General features: G+C 39.7%; 1 protein-coding gene across 15 annotated transcripts; it reads left to right on the top strand.

Moving 5' to 3' along the window:
• Positions 1-5: 5 nt before the first annotated feature.
• LOC110969899 (tetraspanin-7-like) lies at positions 6-19,416 on the top strand. Of its 15 annotated transcripts, none has more exons than XR_007939424.1 (10): positions 6-1,177; positions 3,041-3,229; positions 3,587-3,661; positions 4,035-4,130; positions 6,028-6,183; positions 15,999-16,082; positions 16,686-16,805; positions 16,892-16,939; positions 16,983-17,030; positions 17,117-17,154. XR_007939424.1 is itself a non-coding variant. In XM_051943249.1 (8 exons), the coding sequence occupies exons 1-8, from the start codon at positions 1,097-1,099 to the stop codon at positions 19,209-19,211; spliced, it is 744 nt and encodes a 247-aa protein (XP_051799209.1). In that variant the 5' UTR covers positions 6-1,096; the 3' UTR covers positions 19,212-19,416. The 15 variants fall into 15 exon arrangements, 2 of the variants coding, with proteins under 2 accessions (XP_051799209.1, XP_022075769.1); XR_007939426.1 differs by having other exon boundaries at positions 16,983-17,073; XR_007939422.1 differs by lacking the exons at positions 16,892-16,939; positions 16,983-17,030; positions 17,117-17,154 and adding exons at positions 18,863-18,946; positions 19,204-19,416 and having other exon boundaries at positions 16,686-16,757.
• The last annotated feature ends 1,595 nt before the right edge of the window (positions 19,417-21,011 follow it).

Here is a 21,011-nt window from a genome sequence, read left to right as displayed (position 1 = left end):
TGATTGGTCGACTCCTGGAAGCCTCCTGATTGGCCGGTGTTTTTAACCGGCTGATAAAGAAGTCCGTTTAACATGAACATGACACTTTACATGAAGTTTGGGTTAGATGGTTTCTATGAGAAGGAACATGAAGGTCTGAGATGTTCCTGACTGAAGCTCAGCTCTGTGCTGCCTGGAGGTTAAATGAGAACCCACCATGTGACTGACATTCTTCACACTGGATTCACAGTTAGCATGAAGCTGTGAACATCACTGCAAACATCTCCTATGTGCATGTGAGCTTCATTTAATACGGAGAACCCCTGACACATCTGAGGGAGGTTTAGACTGGAACTTAGACGATTATGAAGTAAATCAGTTCAAAAGCAGCACAAATACTCCTTCACAGGGAGGTTTCACAGATTAACAGCAAAGAATACCAAACAATTTTTAAAGAAAAACACTTAAATGGCACCATTAATCAACCAAAAACTGTTAAAACTGGAAGAATCTGACGGTTTCTCCATGAATCCTCTGGAATCTGCTGAAAAGCAACAACATAAACATCTGGAGATCCATTCAGCATGGTGGAACATCTGGTGATCCATTCAGCATGGTGGAACATCTGGAGATATGCAGGAGAGTAGAGAGGAAACATGGAGATAGAAAAACATCTCCATGATGAGGAGAGAACATTAGTTCAGTTTAACATCTGAGGAAACATGGTGGTTCCAGATTTTTACGTCTTTTAACATAAATCATCAAGCAACTGTTCACAGAATAATTGAGACCAGTTAAATCCAGTTAAACCAGTATAGAAACCAATTAAATCCAGTAGAACCAGTACAGAGCTGAAAACAAGCCCAGGGTTAGGTTAAGGAATCCTCAATTAAAGATTAATAACATGCAGTTCTTTATTATAGTACTACAGTAATATAATAGAATAAGGTAATATATTAGTACTACAGTAATATAGTACTCCAGCAGCAGTACAATAATACTACAGTATAGTGGTAAAATTGTAGTATTATAGTCCTCCAACAGCAGGGGGCGCTGTGTTCTCCTCTGATCTCCTCTTAAAAGTAGCTCAGTCCAGCTTCAGCTCAGTCTCAGGATCATGGCTCCCAGGAGGATGGAAACCAAACCTCTGATCTTCTGCCTGAAGACGCTGCTGCTGCTGTACTCCTTCATCTTCTGGGTGAGAACTTTATTTGTCTGCTGTGTTTCTTCATATTCTGGCTGAGGACCTGGTTCATCTTCTGGTCCATCTTCTGATTTTCCTTCTCTGCTGCTGACTCCTTATTTTTTAGCTCACAGCTCAGATTTCACTTAAACCATTGTTCATGTTTTAGACATGTTTCTGTAAAGTTCCTGTTTTCTGCTGGTTCAAACCAGATCAGCCCAGTTGTTGAGTTAAATTAAACGGAGAGTTTATTGGTTTACCGGTTAGAGGTCAGACGTTCAGTAATTATCTGGAGTCTGAGGAATGAGGAGAGAAGCTCCGACACCAAGACGATAATGAAGACCTGAACTCACAGTGACGCTGCTGGGGGTTGGTTTTTACTAGTCCTGTTTAACTGGTCATGTTTTAAATAGTCATGTTTTAGCTATTCCTGTTTTTATCTGGCTATCATCACTACTGGTCAGGTCTTTAACTAGTTCAGCATAGTAACTAAATGCTGCCTCACCTTGCTTGGTTCTTGTTCTTGGGACACACAACAAACCAGTTCCAGATGACCTAAGGGGTCTGGATGCTTTGAAGGGAACTAGAAGATCGAGCATATACTGTGGTCCAAGACCATTCAGTGCTTTATAAACAAGCAGTGAGATTTGAAGTCAATCCTTTGACTCACAGGAAGCCAGTGCAGGGATTTAAGGACTGGTGTAATATGGTCCAGTTTCCTAGTGTTGGTAAGGACCGCGATGGCAGCATTCTGGATCAGCTGCAGCTGCCTGATTGATTTTTTGTTAAGACATGTGAAGATGTCATTGCAATAGTCTAACCTACTGAAAATTAATGCATGAATATTGTTTTTTCATGTCTTGTTTAGACAGAAACCCCTTAATTCTAGCAATGTTTTAACTAGCTATCATCACTACGAGTCCTGTCTTTAACTAGCTGTCATCACTACTAGTCCTGTCTTTAACTAGTCCTGTGTTTAACTAGTTACATCACTACTAGTCCTGTCCTTCACTAGTTATCATCATTACTAGTCCTGTCCTTAACTAGCTCATTGCTACTAGTTCTGGTTGTTGTTTACTAACCCAGTTTGTGTTCTGGTTGTTGTTTACTAACCCTACCACCACGAGTACGACTGTTGACTCGTCTCTAGTTGTGACTTTGGTTGTTGCCTCCGTCTGTTACCTGTCCAGGTGTGAACCAGACTCAGTTCCTGATTGTGTTGTTGCTGTGTTGCTTTGTGTTGAAGTATTTGGGTTTGTGATTGGGGTTAGGGTTAGGATCGGCGGTTTGGGTTGTTTCTGGTTCTTCTTTTCTCTACCCACTCCTGTTCTTCTGACTGCTTTCCTGAGTCTGAACTCACAGTTTGTTGCTTTGAGCTTCTGTTGTCGTGTGTTTGTCATTTTGTCACTTTGCTGTTGGAGTCATGTAGAGCTGAATCACTGAACTCCTCCCTCTGGTTCAGACCAGTTAGAGGTTCGTTTTTATCACATCAGTTAGCACACTTACAACATGGAACATATCGTTCACACTAATTAATAATGAGGCTGATTTTTAACGAACCTGTGAACCCGATGGTCTGTTATTGGGTCAGAACAACTGATATGGTTCCTCTGGATTAGGTCAGTGTTTTCATTGATAACCAGTATTTACCTAGTTAAATAAAGGTCAGGTAAAGGTCAAATAAGGGTGAAATGAAGGTGAAATTAGTAAATAAACAGATATTTATGTGACACTGAACAGAGCTGCTGCTGTTCCCTCCATGTTCATGTGTTCACATCACTGCAGAAGGTTCCAGAGAATAAATTGATGAACTATATTTAGTTTTTAATAACCCTCCTGCATTCCTTCCTGACCTGGCCTGTGGCTCCGCCCCCTCAGGTGACAGGTGTGGTCCTGCTGTCAGTGGGACTATGGTGGAAGTTCATGCTGGGTCCGTACACTCTGCTGATCTCCAGTGGTCCGTCCAACGCTCCCCTAATCCTCAGTGGTACCGGAGCCGCCATCGTGCTGTTCGGGCTGTTTGGCTGCTTCGCCGCCTGCAGGGGGCGCCCCTGGATGCTGAGGCTGGTAGGCCTGAGTCTCTTTCTGGGTTCTGCTTCCTGTCAGCACAGTGACGAGATGCTGTTAGTTGTTCTGCATCAGTCTGTTCTGTGTTGAGACTCTTGGTTCTGGTCCAGGTCTAGGTCTAGTCCTCTAGACTGCCTCAATGACTTCAACCACAACATATTCAACATTCAACCAAAACCAAAAAAGTTCCACCAATGTTCTAGGACCAGAACCAAAGAGCTTCAGAGCCAGAGCTGGTTCTTTAGTGGGTAAAATTTTCGATCTTCAGCTCTACTGACCACAGATGAAGGTGGAACAATGACCGGAGGTTGTCCTTCAGTAAAACCTTCTGTTTCTTTCCTGCTGACCCCTCTTCAGTATGCCATCTTCCTGTCGCTGGTCTTCGTGACGGAACTCATCGCTGGAATCTCTGGATTCGTCTTTCGTCACGAGGTCAGAAAAACTCCAGAGTTTGCATCGGATCAGCTGTTGGTTCTAATGGATTCTGTTGGTTCTGACAGGTTCTGTTGATTCTGATGGTTCCTGTTGGTTCTGACAGGTCCTGTTAGTTCTGATGGGTTCTGTTGGTTCTGACGGGTTTCTGTTGGTTCTGTTGGGTTTCTGTTGGTTCTGATGGTTCCTGTTGGTTCTGATGGGTTTCTGTTGGTTCTGACAGGTCCTGTTGGTTCTGATGGGTTTATGTTGGTTCGGATGGGTTCCTGTTTGTTCTGATGGATTCTGATGGATTCTGATGGGTTCTGTTGGTTTTGATGGTTCCTGTTAGTTCTGATGGTTTCTGTTGGTTCTGATGGGTTCTTTTGTTCAGATCAAAGGAACATTCCTGAGCTCGTTCGGTGAGGCAGTGATGAGATACGATGGACGAGACGACAGAAGTCTGGCTGTAGACGGCGTCCAGCGCAAAGTGAGTCTCAGATTAACAGCTAATAGTTCTTCATTAGAGACTCTGTTTCATTACAGAGGCTAGAAATAGTTGAAGAGTCCTGATAAATCCTCAACAACATTCAGTTTAAAGTCAGATTCATGATAAATCCTCAACAACATTCAGTTTAAAGTCAGATTCGTGATAAATCCTCAACATTCAGTTTAAAGTCAGATTCATGATAAATCCTCAACAACATTCAGTTTAAAGTCAGATTCATGATAAATCCTCAACATTCAGTTTAAAGTCAGATTCATGATAAATCCTCAACAACATTCAGTTTAAAGTCAGATTCATGATAAATCCTCAACATTCAGTTTAAAGTCAGATTCATGATAAATCCTCAACATTCAGTTTAAAGTCAGATTCATGATAAATCCTCAACAACATTCAGTTTAAAGTCAGATTCGTGATAAATCCTCAACATTCAGTTTAAAGTCAGATTCATGATAAATCCTCAACATTCAGTTTAAAGTCAGATTCATGATAAATCCTCAACATTCAGTTTAAAGTCAGATTCATGATAAATCCTCAACAACATTCAGTTTAAAGTCAGATTCGTGATAAATCCTCAACATTCAGTTTAAAGTCAGATTCATGATAAATCCTCAACATTCAGTTTAAAGTCAGATTCATGATAAATCCTCAACATTCAGTTTAAAGTCAGATTCATGATAAATCCTCAACATTCAGTTTAAAGTCAGATTCATGATAAATCCTCAACATTCAGTTTAAAGTCAGATTCATGATAAATCCTCAACATTCAGTTTAAAGTCAGATTCGTGATAAATCCTCAACATTCAGTTTAAAGTCAGATTCATGATAAATCCTCAACATTCAGTTTAAAGTCAGATTCATGATAAATCCTCAACATTCAGTTTAAAGTCAGATTCGTGATAAATCCTCAACATTCAGTTTAAAGTCAGATTCATGATAAATCCTCAACATTCAGTTTAAAGTCAGATTCATGATAAATCCTCAACAACATTCAGGTTAAAGCGCAGCAGCTTCTCACAGACTGATGTTTCACCTCTTTGATCATTTACTTCTAAACAGATAAAATAAATACTCGGTGTGTTTTGTTTGCTGATATTGTTCATATGTTTGCTCTTCTACTTATGCAGAGTTTTATTCAGTCATTCATGATTCTAATTTTTAATAACTTAATGACATCCTGCTTGTTAATGAACTGAACGCTGTCAGTCAGTGACTGTAAAACCACCAAAATGAGGACCTTCTGTATTTACAGTTCTGATCGTATCACACCGGTGTCGCAAGTGTTTTTGTTCATATCATATGTTCATTTGGTTCTCATGGTTCTGTTCTTATTCCTTCATACTTTTAGTTCTCATGTTAATAAATCACATGGTTTTTATTTGGACATGAACCAGCAGAACTGTCTTCCATTGACTTCACTCAAAGATTGACAGACTGAATGTCAAAGTAATTAAAAATGACCAAGAAGCTAACTCAGATGTTGAAAATAATGTGGATGTAAACTTTGAAGTATTGTTTCTTTATAAACCATTTACGTCTAACTGCTTATAATCACCTGTAGGGGGCTAAAAATGTACTAAACTATTAATAAACGCACCAAAGGTTTGTCTTTTGGTAGTTTTGGTTGTTTTTTTAAATGCAGTACTTTTAAACCTGCATCCTTCACTTAGCACCGCCCACAACGACTGTGATTGGCTTCAATAAATACATAAAACCAGAGTGTTTTAATCACCTGTTGAGGTCATCAGGTGAAGTCAGACCTTGAAGTTCTATAGAATGTTCTTGAAAACAAAGACTGTGGTTCTTTCTATGCTGATGATGTTCTAACATCTGTGTGTGATTGTTGAACAGAACCCATTTATTCAGCCTGTTTCCTCTTCAGCTGCACTGCTGTGGAGTTTATAACTATACCAGCTGGTTCAGCAGTGTTTATTTCTCCGTCGGAGGGATCCCTGCCAGCTGCTGTGTGACATTCTCCGACTGCAGTGGAACTGACCTGAAGAACACCACTGTGGCGGGACGCAAAGTCCACAAACAGGTCAGCAACACAACCAACATTAACCTCTGCTGCTGGAGTCACAATGAAACCATCACATCAGAGCAGCTCTGGTAATATTAACTTTTTTGTAAACTAAAAATTTGCTTAAAGAGGTTTAAAAGTTGTTTTTTTTATTTTTCACGAACTCCAAAGCCGACAAGTTGACTGAGATGGTTCTCCAAAATTAATATATGTTGATAGAAACTGAATTAAAATGATTGTCTAGATCAAGTCCAGATTAGAGTGCCTGTATAACCAGAGTAGCGACAACTGGGGATTTGACGCCATTTTGTTTCCATTCACTCAATATGGGACTCGCAGCGCGAGGTGCACATTCACGAAAACTATGGATTGTTTACTGATTTCAAGACATGTTTTGGACAAAATATTTTACTGGCTTGTTTTGTCTGGATGTTCAAGGTTGGATTATGGCCGTTTTTAGTGGAATATTTTCATCTGTGACTAGTTTTGAGCCTTCAAAGGTGAGTTGTGCTGTTTAGGTTATTTGCTGTTTGTTGGACAAATGTGTTTATATTACCCGCTGTGGTAATCACATCTGAAAGTGGTTTATACCGGCGGATTCATGAGAATCTAAGCTTTGCATGGGTGTATAATGTTTCTATCATCGAGTTTGCAGCTTCGGTCAATTTAGCAAAATAAGTTTGCACATACGGGCCGCTGAAGTTTAACGGGTTACCCCGTTAAACTTCAGCGGCCCGTATTTCATGAATCTCCATGCATGAAAATGGTCAAAGTCAAAATAACCACAACTGCCTAAAATCACATCAAACTTTTCTATCTGTCATTCACCCATACATCATAACATGAAAGTACATACATGGGACTAACCTGGCACAAAAACCATGAAGTCGGTTTCCATCCCACTCTCCAGACTTTATTTTCACAGTTTCCTTCTTTCACTATTACTGGGAAATCTAAACATGTGGAATCCCTTCTCTGATCGATTTGTGCACCCAAAGGCACAACAGCCCGTCATTTTTCAGGTATTTATGAAGCCAAAAAAGACCTAGAATTACTCTCTGCGGTGTAAACAACGTTAAAAGGAAAACCCGGCGTTCATGAATTGGAAACAAAATGGCTCCTATACATCACATGACCAAAATTTTTTGGACCCGTCATGTCGCCACTCTGGTTATACAGGCACTCTATTCCAGATGTTCCCACAGCGCCACCTGCTGCTGCTGGGTTTTATTTTATTTTAGTATTGAACCTTTATTTAACCAGGCTAAACACGGTCTGGTACCTTCTACACCAGCTGATCTTCAAGTCAAAGGGAATCATTAGCAGCTGATACTTTACTAAGATGTGAAACTAGAATATTTGATGGACGATGATCATGATGACGATGATGATGAAAATGATGATGATGATGACGATGATGATGATGATGATGGTGATGGTGATGTGATGATGATGATGATGGTGATGGTGATGTGATGATGATGATGATGATGATGATGATGATGGTGATGTGACGATGATGATATTGATGATGATGATGATAATGATGGTGATGTGATGGTGATGATGATGATAATCATGATGATGATGATGGTGATGTGACGATGATGGTGATGGTGATGTGATGGTGATGGTGATGTGATGATGATGATGACGATGATGATGATGGTGATGTGATGATGATGATGATGATGATGATGGTGATGTGACGATGATGATGATGATGATGATGATGATGATGATGATGGTGATGATGATGGCGATGTGATGATGATGGTGATGTGATGATGATGATGATGATGATGATGATAATCATGATGATGGTGATGGTGATGATGATGATGATGATGATAATCATGATGATGATGGTGATGTGACGATGATGGTGATGGTGATGTGATGATGATGATGATGGTGATGTGATGATGATGATGATGATGATAATCATGATGATGATGGTGATGGTGATGATGATGATGATGATGATAATCATGATGATGATGGTGATGTGACGATGATGGTGATGTGATGATGATGATGATGATGATGGTGATGATGATGGCAATGTGATGATGATGGTGATGTGATGATGATGATGATGATAATCATGATGATGATGGTGATGGTGATGATGATGATGATGATGATAATCATGATGATGATGGTGATGTGACGATGATGGTGATGTGACGATGATGGTGATGGTGATGTGATGATGATGATGATGGTGATGTGATGATGGTGATGATGATGATGATGATGGTGATGTGATGATGATGATGATGGTGGTGATGGTGATGGTGATGTGATGATGATGATGATGATGATGGTGATGATGATGATGGTGATGTGATGATGATGATGATGATGATGATGATGGTGATGATGATGATGGCGATGTGATGATGATGGTGATGATGATAATCATGACGATGATGGTGATGTGACGATGATGGTGATGTGATGATGGTGATGGTGATGATGATGATGGTGATGATGATGATGGTGATGGTGATGTGATGATGGTGATGATGATGATGATGATGATGGTGATGATGGCGATGTGATGATGATGGTGATGTGATGATGATGATGATGATGATAATCATGATGATGATGGTGATGTGACGATGATGGTGATGTGACGATGATGGTGATGGTGATGTGATGATGATGATGATGGTGATGTGATGATGGTGATGATGATGATGATGATGGTGATGTGATGATGATGATGATGGTGGTGATGGTGATGGTGATGTGATGATGATGATGATGATGGTGATGATGATGATGGTGATGTGATGATGATGATGATGATGATGATGATGGTGATGATGATGATGGCGATGTGATGATGATGGTGATGATGATAATCATGACGATGATGGTGATGTGACGATGATGGTGATGTGATGATGGTGATGGTGATGTGATGATGATGATGGTGATGATGATGATGGTGATGATGATGATGGTGATGGTGATGTGATGATGGTGATGATGATGATGATGATGATGGTGATGATGGCGATGTGATGATGATGGTGATGTGATGATGATGATGGTGATGTGATGATGATGATGATGATGATGTGATGATGGTGATGATGATGGCGATGTGATGATGATGGTGATGTGATGATGATGATGATAATCATGATGATGATGATGGCGATGTGATGATGGTGATGATGATGGTGATGATGATGGTGATGTGATGATGATGATGATAATCATGATGATGATGGTGATGTGACGATGATGGTGATGGTGATGATGATGGTGATGTGATGATGGTGGTGATGGTGATGATGATGATGGTGATGATGATGGTGATGTGATGATGGTGGTGATGGTGATGTGATGATGGTGATGATGATGATTGTGGTGATGATGATGGTGATGATGATGGTGATCAGGGGCGCTGTATAGGGGTGAAAAGTTAGGACAATTCCAAGGGCCCATGGATGACAGGGCCCCCAAAAAATATGTTTTAATTATTACACTTAAAGCTGCTGTCCGGAGTTTCTGTTTGTTTTCAATTTATGTATCATTTTTTAACAAAGCTTAAATGTGTTAGTCTAGTTCGATACTATAATATAAAGTTAGAATAACGCGATATGAAAATTTATTCCTGAGCTCCGCCTTCCTCTCATAGACCCCCATGTTATTCCAAAAAGCGCCGGTCGCTGCCGACCAATCAAGTTCGAGCTTCAGCTTTGTCATGCTGTCAATCAACGGTTACGCGCACAGCAAGCAAGCCCATGCAGAGGTGGGCGAGCTACGCACTACGCAACCGCGCGCACATTTGTTTTGCTTGTGGAGGAGAGAGCATCAGGGATCAGCAACTTCCAGAAAAGTTACCAATCCCACGGCTTGTCAGGCCAAGAGACTGCAGGACGTTTTTTGGCTCGGGGTGCTCGCGTCGCTCCCCGACCACGGCCTCCATAGCCCGCCTGACGGCTTCGTTTAGATGCCCGACCTCTGGAGGAAGATGTTGGGGCGTCTGGGACATACTCTTCGTCAGAGGAGTCATGCAATTCTGAACTCTAGCTAGAAATAAATAAACAATGTAACACATATACACGCGTAAATGCACTAAGTTTGATAAACAACGTCATCCAGAGGGATACACGAGTGTAATCACATATTGAAACTTTACTCGTTCGTCCTAGCAGATTCATGTTATTTTGGTATTAGGACAAGTTAGACTCAATACAGCATTCTAACGTAATTCCTTTATTATTTACTAAATGTACTAAATGTAGAAGAGGGGGAAACAGCAAAACAGGCGAGATGCTGCAGCACTCCGGGCACTTCTCTCATGTACTGCACGTGCACAAATAAAGGGGCGAAATCAGAGGGAGGGACCAACAGTGTTTTGGGAGACGCTGCGATTCAAACTCCTGACAGCAACTTTAATATTAAGCCCAGTGTTTTAATATTGTGTGTTTCAAATATAATACAGTTCATATTCGCTATGTTTTTATTGCACTAAAAGTTGAATATCCATTGACAAAAAGTAAACATCTATATTGACTGACCACCTCCCTGTATCTGCATGAAATGGTTTGGTCCGCTTTAGCGTCACTCTGACATAAATTCCAACAAATTATTTTTTATCACATCATGAGCATTATGAAATTATTTATGAATAAACAAATAACCTTCTGTCTGTACTGGCTGATGGACAGTTGGAAATAGTGAGTATCTTACCTCAGCCTGCATGTAAGTTACAGGTAATATTAAAATAATACAGTTTTATATGTTCATTAGGGCCATTAAATGGCAGACAGATAGATACAGACTTCATTATTATCTCCCTTCAGAACACACACACACACACTAATGAAACATTGTTTTTAAAGTATGTAATCAAGTGGTGATGATACAGAAGTGCAAATAATTTGTGTCAATGCTCTGTAGCCATCTACTGGTATGTGGAATATTTTAATATATATATACTGTATATATCACAGACAGTATATATGCATTACATGCATTTTGTACTTCCTACAGAGCCAGGGCCCTCTCATATAGAACCAACAGTCACAGCAGAGGAAGAAGAACAAGAACAAGGGAAAGAGAGACAGGTGGAAGAATGTAGTGGAAAGGCAGAAAGTGTTGACCCAGGTTTGTGGCCAGCAAATTTAACTGACAAAGACAGAGAAGCTATTGTGAGGGCATTGTCCACTCGAGATGATGATGATGTACTGCCACAGGATTCTGAGGGAAAACCATTCCCAGAATACTTATGGTACAGTAAGGCAGCTAATAGGAGGGAAAAGGTGAAGAGAGACTGGATAACTCACAGCAAATCCTGTAATTCACTGTATTGCATCCCATGTGTGCTTTTCTCACATTCACAAAAAAGACCTTCTCTGAGTGCACTGAACAGCCAAAGTGGATATAAAATGTCTGATGTAAAATGGCGTCGAATGTATGACAAATTCCCTGTCCAAGAGAAGAGTACACCACACAGGGACTGCTATTTGAAATGGAAAAACTTGCAACAGTCAGTAATGGCTGTTAGTGGGATTGACTCTCAGTTGCAAAAATGGATCCAGACAGAAACTGAGAAAAACAGAGCTCTCTTGCAGAGAATTCTAGATGTAACACTGCACTTGGCATCAAGGAATTTACCTTTCAGGGGTAAAACTAAAGACCTAGATAATGTCCAAAATGGAAATTTCTTAGGCACACTAGAGCTTTTGTCTCATTATGATCCACTGCTTAATGAGCACTTGCAAAAAGTCAGGGACCAAAAAAAGGAACCAGGCTGACACATTATCTGAGTTCTGACATTCACAATGAATTCATTGATTTATGTGGTAGAAGAGTTTTGAAAACGATTTTGAAGGAACGGGAAGAGGCTATTTATTTTTCAGTCATCTGTGATGCTCCACCAGACATTTCCCACACTGAGCAGAATGTGGTGCTCATCAGATATGTGAGGTATAGCAAAGAAACAGATGACTGGGAGATCACAGAACGGTTCTTAGAATTTAAGGACTTTCACAACAAAACAGGAAGTGAGATAGCAGAAATGATTGAAAATGTGCTTGATGACAAAGGGATGAACATTGGAGACTGCAGAGGGCAAGGTTATGGCAACGGGGCAAACATGTCAGGAAGGGTCAAGGGAGTCCAAGCCCAGATACTAAAGAAAAATCATCTTTTCCCCCTGTGCCTCTCACACCTTAAATCTTGTAGGTGTGCATGCTGCATAGACGAGCCCAGAAGTAGCAACATTTTTTGGCTGCATCAATCGCCTTTACTCACTTTTTAGTGCCAGCACAGAACGCTGGGCCATCTTTTAAGAGAAAACCGGTTGCTCTTTGCATCGCCTCTCAGATACCCGCTGGAATGCAAGAATCATGGCTGTTAAACCTGTAGCACAACACCTTCCTTCTGTCACAGAGGCCCTTGACAGTATACTCACAACATGTAGACTCACCAGTGAGGCCAGATCAGAGGCTAGTGGTCTGAAGAACTACTTCATGTCATTCAATGCCATTGTCCTACTCACTGTCTGACTCAAAGTACTGCAGTGCATTGATGACAGGAATGTGGTTCTCCAGTCTGGAAAAATCTCTCTTGACTCAGAGGTAGCTAATATCAGTGCCTTAACAAAAGAGATGCTGGCTCTTTGAGATGGATGGAAGTCACTGCTGTCTGAGGCCACACTGATTGCAACACAAATGGATGTTACACCTCAGTTTAACCAAGAACATGTCGGAAAACGGATTCTTTTGTTACTGCTACTGAGGGAAAAACACGACGCAAGGAAGACTCAGAGTCAAAATATTCAGTTAAGAATATTTAGTAAAAAATGCAAAGGATGGACAGATATACGTGCACGCAGATTCTAACTTGGTCAGACGCTGACAGCAGAAATTGCTAAAGCTAGACAAATGGTTTTCTGCATGCAGCTGTGATCACAAGAAAGAATGAATCTCTGAGCTAATACATGAGTTTTTAAACTAAGAAATTGCAGTCTTCTGATTGGCCCCACGCTGAGACAGCCTCTCCGGATGTCTTGGGTCTTGTCCAATCACCTCCGTCTTCCTCCTGCAAGAGGTGTCTCTGAATGTGTGTGTATGTGGCCGCCCCCTGTGACCTTTACACAGATCTTTAAGAGCTCAGTTCTGCTGAGATCTGCAGATTTCTGTTCCATTTGGTGTTGAATTAAACTATTTACTGATTCAGTTTTATTCAACTTAACTTTAAACAACAATTTGATAATTTAATCTCACCTTATGGCAGATTTGAATGATCCCATTCCCTTTATTGATTTACTTTAATCTTATTTTATTAATATCAGATTCCTATGTTCTTTCCCATTTTATGGTTAATTTAATACATTGCTAATTTAGATTCTTCTATAGTATTTTCTCACTAAGCTAAATATATTAATCCTAATTCTCAACAGTGTTTTAACTTTTATTCTTGTTTAAGCTTTGTAGTGGGGGCCAGTTGCCCCACTACGTAAGATCTCTGTGTAACCTGATCACTCTATGCATTAACACTTTAATCCTAAGCTCTAGGTCTCAAAATATCTAAGTCTCACCATTGAAACATCAGAGAATCCAGGAGCCAAATCTGCAGATGCCAAGATGTAAAGTGTTTTTTTTTTTCGATACAGCACAGACACAAACAAACACTTGAGAAAGGTCCCAGGAGCCCTCTGAACCCACCGTCTGACAACTGAACCCCTTAAACCCTCCGAGCAGAGGTCAGTTCAGGCCCTTAACTCATCTCTCTTTTTGCCACTGCCAGTATTTGCACAATTAAGGAAAGAGCGAATCTTTACTCCCTAATAATTTTAATCAAAAAACTCTTGGCTTGCCGGCACCTCCCCTGTGGCAGACAGCCTCCCCCAAGCTTTCTCACGCGAACACCTGCACCCTTATCTCCAAACAATACTTTTGTTGATATTGGCAGTAATTCCGGAGGAAACAAACCACAGACTATCTGCAAACCATTTCAGTCAGAGGGCAAAAGGCCTGCTGTCAGATACACACACAGACACAGATCCAGCATCTAGCTGCTGTTTGAACTTTTCACCCTCCCTCTGCCTTTCTGTGCGTATGTGACAACCTGCACATCCAGAACGAGAATTCAAACATGCACCCATAAGCACTTTAATACATTTGAGTATAGAGTTAATACAAGTTGCAAGCACATTAATATATGATTAACACATAATATGATCAAACGAAGATTAATAATGATTATCAGTAATAGTAAAAGAGTAATTAAATGATGATTACAAGTAATGAATAAAAGTAATAACATGATTACTAAGCAAAAGTAATTAAAATGATGATTATAAGTAAAAGTAATAAAATGATGATTATAAGTAATAAGTAAAAGTAATTAAAATGATTATAAGTAATATGCAAAAGCAATAAAAACATGATAGTTTAATACACATGCAAAAAATGAATATTCCCCACAAACACAGTCGGCAAAAGAAAAGAAAGAGATTTCACGATGAGACCTCTCAAGAGGAGGCAACTCAGGACAGTGCAGCAACAGTGTTTTGGAACACAGTGTTTTTTACTGCTATGGACAGCATCATAAGTAACCTCGACACCAGGTTCCACACCACTGCAGAAATAGTTGAGGAATTCTCTGCTGTTTTAAAAGTTGGGCAGATCAGTGAGGATAAAGTCACTTCTGTATGCCAGCCACTTGTCAAAAAGTATTCCAGAGATCTCACGTCTGATTTTGAAAATGAAATAAGACACCTTAACTCAGTATATGCTGCCACTTTCCCCCTAAACCTGTCTCCTCTTGGTCTCCTGAATGCTATTAACAAGATGCAACTACAAAGTATTTTTGGAGAAGTCTGCATTGCTTTACGCATATTTTGCACATTGCCTGTGACTGTTGCTGGTGTGGAGAGAGCATTCAGTAAATTAAAACTGATAAAAAAAAAACTATTTGAGGTCCACCATGAGTCAGGACAGACTTTGCAGTCTTGCAATGTTGTCTATTGAAAGTCAGTTAGCCAGAAAACTAGACTCCAAAGACTTAATCAATGACTTTGCTACCCAGAAGGCTCGGCGCTGGACTCTTGGTTAGTCAGGCTGAGCAATGACTATTCAGATAATGCTAACAGCCAAAAAGAGTTCTTTGAGTTCTTTCTTCTTATTTGTAACATGTTTACCTTTTAATTTGATGTTTTTTCTTGTTGGCATATATGTGCAGCTATAGGTGTTGTTTTCATTGTTTTGAAATGATTATGTTAAGTTATTCTACTTGAGAAGTTAATATACAGTATGTTTAAGTTTGTTTTTATTTATTTATTTATTTATTTTCATATATTTTTTATATATTTTTTTCATTAATGTTACGACATTTTTCCATGCTGTGGTTTAAAATAAAAAACATTGAGACTGTAATAGATGTCACTTAGTACATTTTTATGGTGGCTGTTAATCTTGCATCAAATGGTGAACTGGATGATGTTTGCAGATTTGCATGTACAAATCACCAGTAGTAAATCTTGCTAGTACTAGTCTAGAACTACAAGAAGAAAGACAGTTGCAAGCCTTTAATTAGAGTCATGTAAAGCTTTGATGAGACAGTTAGGTCCTAGAGATGTGGTAACAACGGTAGCGCAGCAGCACAGAGGGGGCCCAATTTAATTTTTTTTCATGGGGCCCAAAATTCCTGGCGACGCCCCTGATGGTGATGATGGTGATGGTGATGATAATGGTGATGATAATGGTGAAAATGATGATGTGATGGTGATGAAGCTCATAATGGTGATGATGATGATGATGATGATGATGATGGTGATGAAGACGTTGTTTCTCCAGGGTTGTTATGAGGTGGTGACATCCTTCACAGAGAGCAACATGGGAATCATCGCTGGAGTCACGTTTGGTATCGCCTTCTCTCAGGTATTACTGTAGTACTACTCTGTATACTGTAGTACTACTCTGTATTTTGTAGTACTGCTCTGTATTTTGTAGTACTGCTCTGCATACTGTACTACTCTGTATACTGTAGTACTGCTCTGTATATTGTAGTACTACTTTGTTATTCTGTAGTACTCCTCTGTATATTGCAGTTCTGCTCTGTTTTACTGTTTTCATTACTGATTTACTCATTGTTTTCGTCCACTGCTGTGTTTAAAAGCTTGTTTTCTTTAAAAAGCCACAAACTGTAGAAACAGAATGAAATTATCCAAATCATCAGAATCACTTCATTCTCCACACAGATTCTGGTTCAAACCAACAGTTTGAACCAACACATTTACAGTTCCTGATGTTCTGGTTCCACACAGCTGCAGGACTTTAAATGAACCACAGTGAAGAACCGTGACAGAAACGATTCAGTAGTGTTAGGGTTAGTTCAGAGGGTTGGAGGGGAAAAGCTGAGTGCAGAATAAAGAAACTAAACCAGATATTACATAATGATTTAAATCATATATTAAATGCTATTTTAAATCATATATTAAGTACTAATGTAAAGTAGATAATAAATTGTTGTGTCTGTTTCAGCTCATTGGAATGTCTTTGGCCTGTTGTTTGTCTCGCTTCATCAACGCCAACCAGTACGAGATGGTTTAACAGGTAATCCATCTTTAAACTAAACTAAACTAACCAGAGATGGTTTAACAGGTAATCCAGGTTTAATCTAAACTAACCAGAGATGGTTTAACAGGTAATCCAGGTTTAATCTAAACTAACCAGAGATGGTTTAACAGGTAATCCATCTTTAAACTAAACTAAACTAACCAGAGATGGTTTAACAGGTAATCCAGGTTTAATCTAAACTAACCAGAGATGGTTTAGCAGGTAATCCATCTTTAAACTAAACTAAACTAACCAGAGATGGTTTAACAGGTAATCCAGGTTTAATCTAAACTAACCAGAGATGGTTTAACAGGTAATCCAGGTTTAATCTAAACTAACCAGAGATGGTTTAGCAGGTAATCCATCTTTAAACTAAACTAAACTAACCAGAGATGGTTTAACAGGTAATCCAGGTTTAATCTAAACTAAAATAAACTAACCAGAGATAGTTTAACAGCAGTGGTGGCTGGCCAATACAGGGCGTTAAGGGCACCCCCCCCCCCCCCGTGTTTTTGATTTTTAATTTTTAAAATAAATATTTTTTAAAATAAACAATAATCAGTTATTTTTAGCACCATATGTGTTTAAATTCGTCATGTACAAAATAATTAGATTTTTCAGGGAAAATAGTTTCCTGCTCATCTCTGCTGAGCTGCTGGAGAAATCTCCCCTCAACTAGCAGAGCAGCCAATGACCAACAAGAGATTAGACATAGCAACAGAAATTTATCCAATCAGCGTCGTTGAATCTGATGCCCAGAGGGGTGATATCGATTTCGCCCCAAGCCAAGTGAGCATGTGTGAGTGTGGTGGGTAACTGTGACAGTAACAATGATGGCGACACAGACGGTGAAAGTGTACGATCTGTTCTCCTAAATCCTTCTGAAAGGAGAACATTGGTGGAAAAACTCAAAATAAAACAGCGAGGCCCAGATCAACCTAAAATCAAAATAAGTCAACAAACCAGCAAGAAAGGTAAATTTTATACAAGAGGCTTCTCTCATAATTGGTACAAGAGGAAGGCTTGGCTAGCTGGGTCTAGTCATGCAAATGCTTTATATTGCTTCCCGTGTTTGCTCTATAAAACGGCTGGGACAGACACGGCATGGACTGTTTCAGGAGTAAGAGATATGAAACATTTATCCGAGAAAATAAAGAAACATGAGAGTAGGAGGGCACATATGGAGAACACCGTTAAGCTAACGATGCTAGGCAAGGCTAACATCGCGACGCAGCTAGATGAAGAGATGAAGAGTGACACACAGTTCCACACTGAACTGTTCTGAAGTGGCCTCCAATGATCCCTGATCTGAATTCTACTGAACATCTGTGGAAGCAGCTGAAACATGCAGTCTGGAGAAGGACAGCCTTCACACCTGAGACAGCTGGAGCAGTTTGCTCAGCAGGAGTCCACACGTGCAGAAGTCTCACTGAGAGTTACACAAATCACCTGACTGCAGTGACGAGTTTAAAAGGTTGGACAACAAAATATTAAGTTAAGGGTACCATCATTTCTGTCCAGGCCTGTTTCATATTCATGCAAAGTAATCTTCAACAGAAGAGTACTGTCTGTCTGTATACACACACACACACACATTTATTCCCTTGACCAGATTTTTCTTTGTATAAAGTTGACTTTAGCACATCATCCATAATGTATTGCACTGAGTAATGTGTGGATATTTTGTCTAAATAGTGTTTCTTATGTAATCTGCTCATCATTTTCTGGCTTCTTCGCTGAAATGTTGAAATCATCCAAATTGTTGCAGATTGTATTTTTCTTTGTCTGCTAACTGAAAAATCACTTAATTGTTGCAGTTCTGATCAGTTAGTAACATTTATCTTTGTCATAAACTACTGTACAGTATTTTTCTGTTCTAGTATTAATTTCTTAATATACTTAACACTTAACATAATACTTGAGTTGTCAGTTCAACGCTAATGCACTGTTTCATGAGCTCAGCTGTAGAGATCATTTATTGCCAAAATTGTGGTTACGCAATATGTTGTTCATGTTTTGTGCAAAAATGCCTCAAGTTATTAATATTGGCATTAAATAATTATTATTTCTCAGAGCACTGATATCCTGCCGTTTCTGTTCAGTTGTATCGGGATGCTTACTGAAACTGACTTGATGTGGGACAGCCCCACCTAGAATATTTTTCACCAGCCGCCACTGTTTAACAGGTAATCCATCTTTAAACTAAACTAACCAGAGATGGTTTAACAGGTAATCAAGCTGTAACCCAACCCAAACCTAACCCTAAATCTTAACTTAGACTTAAACCTAAACCTGAACTTAATGCAAGTTTAAACCTAACCCTAAGCTAAATGTGAACCTAACCCTAACCTAAATTTAAACTTGACCCTAACCTTAGCTTAAACCAGCGTAACTCCTGGATGAGTAAAAACTGCACCAACTTCCTGTTTTCTGTCTTTTCCAGAGAGATGAAGAAGTGTGTCGCCGTGGAAACCTGTTGTATTTATTTAGTGTTTTGCTGTGAAAAAGGGAACGTTTTTTTTAAAAATTAATAACAGTAATATTCTGGTGGAGTCACACTGAAACCATCCCTGAAGAAACACTGAAGGACTTGTTCCATTGTTCTGACTTTAACTTTGATTCTATTCTGAGCGAGGAAATAAACGGTGGAATCAAACTGGGTCGTGTTGATGAATCCCATGAAAGCATCACATATGGGAGAATCTAAATGAGTTATAAAATGGAAAATGTGACAAGAACTGTACATAAAAAATAATCACTGTGGAGGTAAAAAAATATTATTATTATTATTCTTAGAAAGTTCATGGTTTTAACGTCACAGTAAAGATTGTCACATTTCAAATGGAAAACCACGATCTATATGAAGGCAGAGACATTTTTATGAAAAGCTCTGAGGTAAGTTTGTAAAGCTAAGACATGTACACAGACGGTGTCATGAAAAGAGACTACACAAAATACACGACATCATCTGGCTCAAAGACACGGCTGACCTCCACCATCCTGGACCATGGTGTTCTACCAGCAGAGTTCTTCACAGTCCACTGTATGGACAGAACATCTAAAGGTAGGTGTCTGTCTGACGACCAACAACTGGTGCAGAAATGTAGTTTATCTCTCTAAGTCCTGCTAACCCAATCTGGAACGTTTAACCATCAAATGTCGGCCTTTCTACCTGCCTCATTAATTCTTCTCCATCATCCTCAGTGCTGTCTTCATTCCCCCCAGGAGGACACGGATGCTGCTTTAGCCTAGCTACATGAGGCTATCTCCAGCTAGCAGGCTAACCACAGGGAAGCCGCCCTCATCGTGGCCGGGGTCTCCATCCTCCACCTGTCCAGGTACAAGCAGCGGCTGAAGCCATCAGCCCTGAAGGAGAGAGAAATGACGTGTTGGTCTGACCAATCAGAGGCCGTCCTGCAGGACGCCTTGGAGACAGCAGACTGGGAAATGTGCCAACCAGCTAGCACCGGTGTTCACGGAAACATCCAACCTGTCCTCTCCCAGTACTTCATCCCCAGGTGCTTGAAGCAGTCCGTCATTGTTCCAGTCCCCTAGAAAGCCCAGCTGTCTGAATGACTACCGGCCCATTGCTCTGACTTCTGTGGTGATGAAATGCTTCTTAATAGATGCAGAAAAAAACAAGAAATACATGAAATACTTCTTAATACATGAAGAAAACAACTATATATATATGTGTGTGTGTGTGTGTGTGTGTGTGTGTGTGTGTGTGTGTGTGTGTGTGTGTGTGTGTGTGTGCATTGTGTGTTTTTTCAGTCTGTAACAGGAGCTCAGTGCATTTCACCGTTTTTCTCTGTATAATTGTGTTGGTAATTAATAAAGTTCTTCAATCTTGAAACATCATAAATGAAACCTGATCAAAATAAAATTGTCTCAAATCATAAATCAGCTGTTAGTGAAAAATAAAACATACCAACATTAAATTTCTAGAAAAAAAAGAGAAAAGAGTTGTAATGTTGCTAAGAAGCCAGCAGGAGGCGCCAACATCAACCCTAATAAACAGTTTATTCATTCATTAACAAGCTTTAGTTTCTATGACGGCGTTTTAGGGCCACATTGACTTTTTTTTTTTTTTTAGACTTCGAGAATAAAGTTGTCATTTTACGAGAATAAAGTCGTAATTTTACGAGGATAAAGTCGTAAAATTACGAGAATAAAGTCGTACTTTTATGATTGAATAAGAATGAAGCTCCGAGAAGTCAGTCAAGAGTAGCTTACAGGAAGATCTCCTCG

The sequence above is a fragment of the Acanthochromis polyacanthus genome, chromosome 22 (genome assembly GCF_021347895.1).
Source record: "Acanthochromis polyacanthus isolate Apoly-LR-REF ecotype Palm Island chromosome 22, KAUST_Apoly_ChrSc, whole genome shotgun sequence".
In the NCBI taxonomy this organism is placed as follows: domain Eukaryota; kingdom Metazoa; phylum Chordata; class Actinopteri; family Pomacentridae; genus Acanthochromis; species Acanthochromis polyacanthus.
This window is presented reverse-complemented; position numbering and strand designations above follow the sequence as displayed.

Coding starts and splice junctions, on each gene's coding strand:
- LOC110969899 (XM_022220077.2), top strand. CDS start 1,097: ATGGCTCCCAGGAGGATGGAAACCAAACCTCTGATCTTCTGCCTGAAG. Junction 3,230..3,586: donor GCCCCTGGATGCTGAGGCTG/GTAGGCCTGAGT, acceptor ACCCCTCTTCAG/TATGCCATCTTCCTGTCGCT. Junction 4,131..6,027: donor TAGACGGCGTCCAGCGCAAA/GTGAGTCTCAGA, acceptor TTTCCTCTTCAG/CTGCACTGCTGTGGAGTTTA.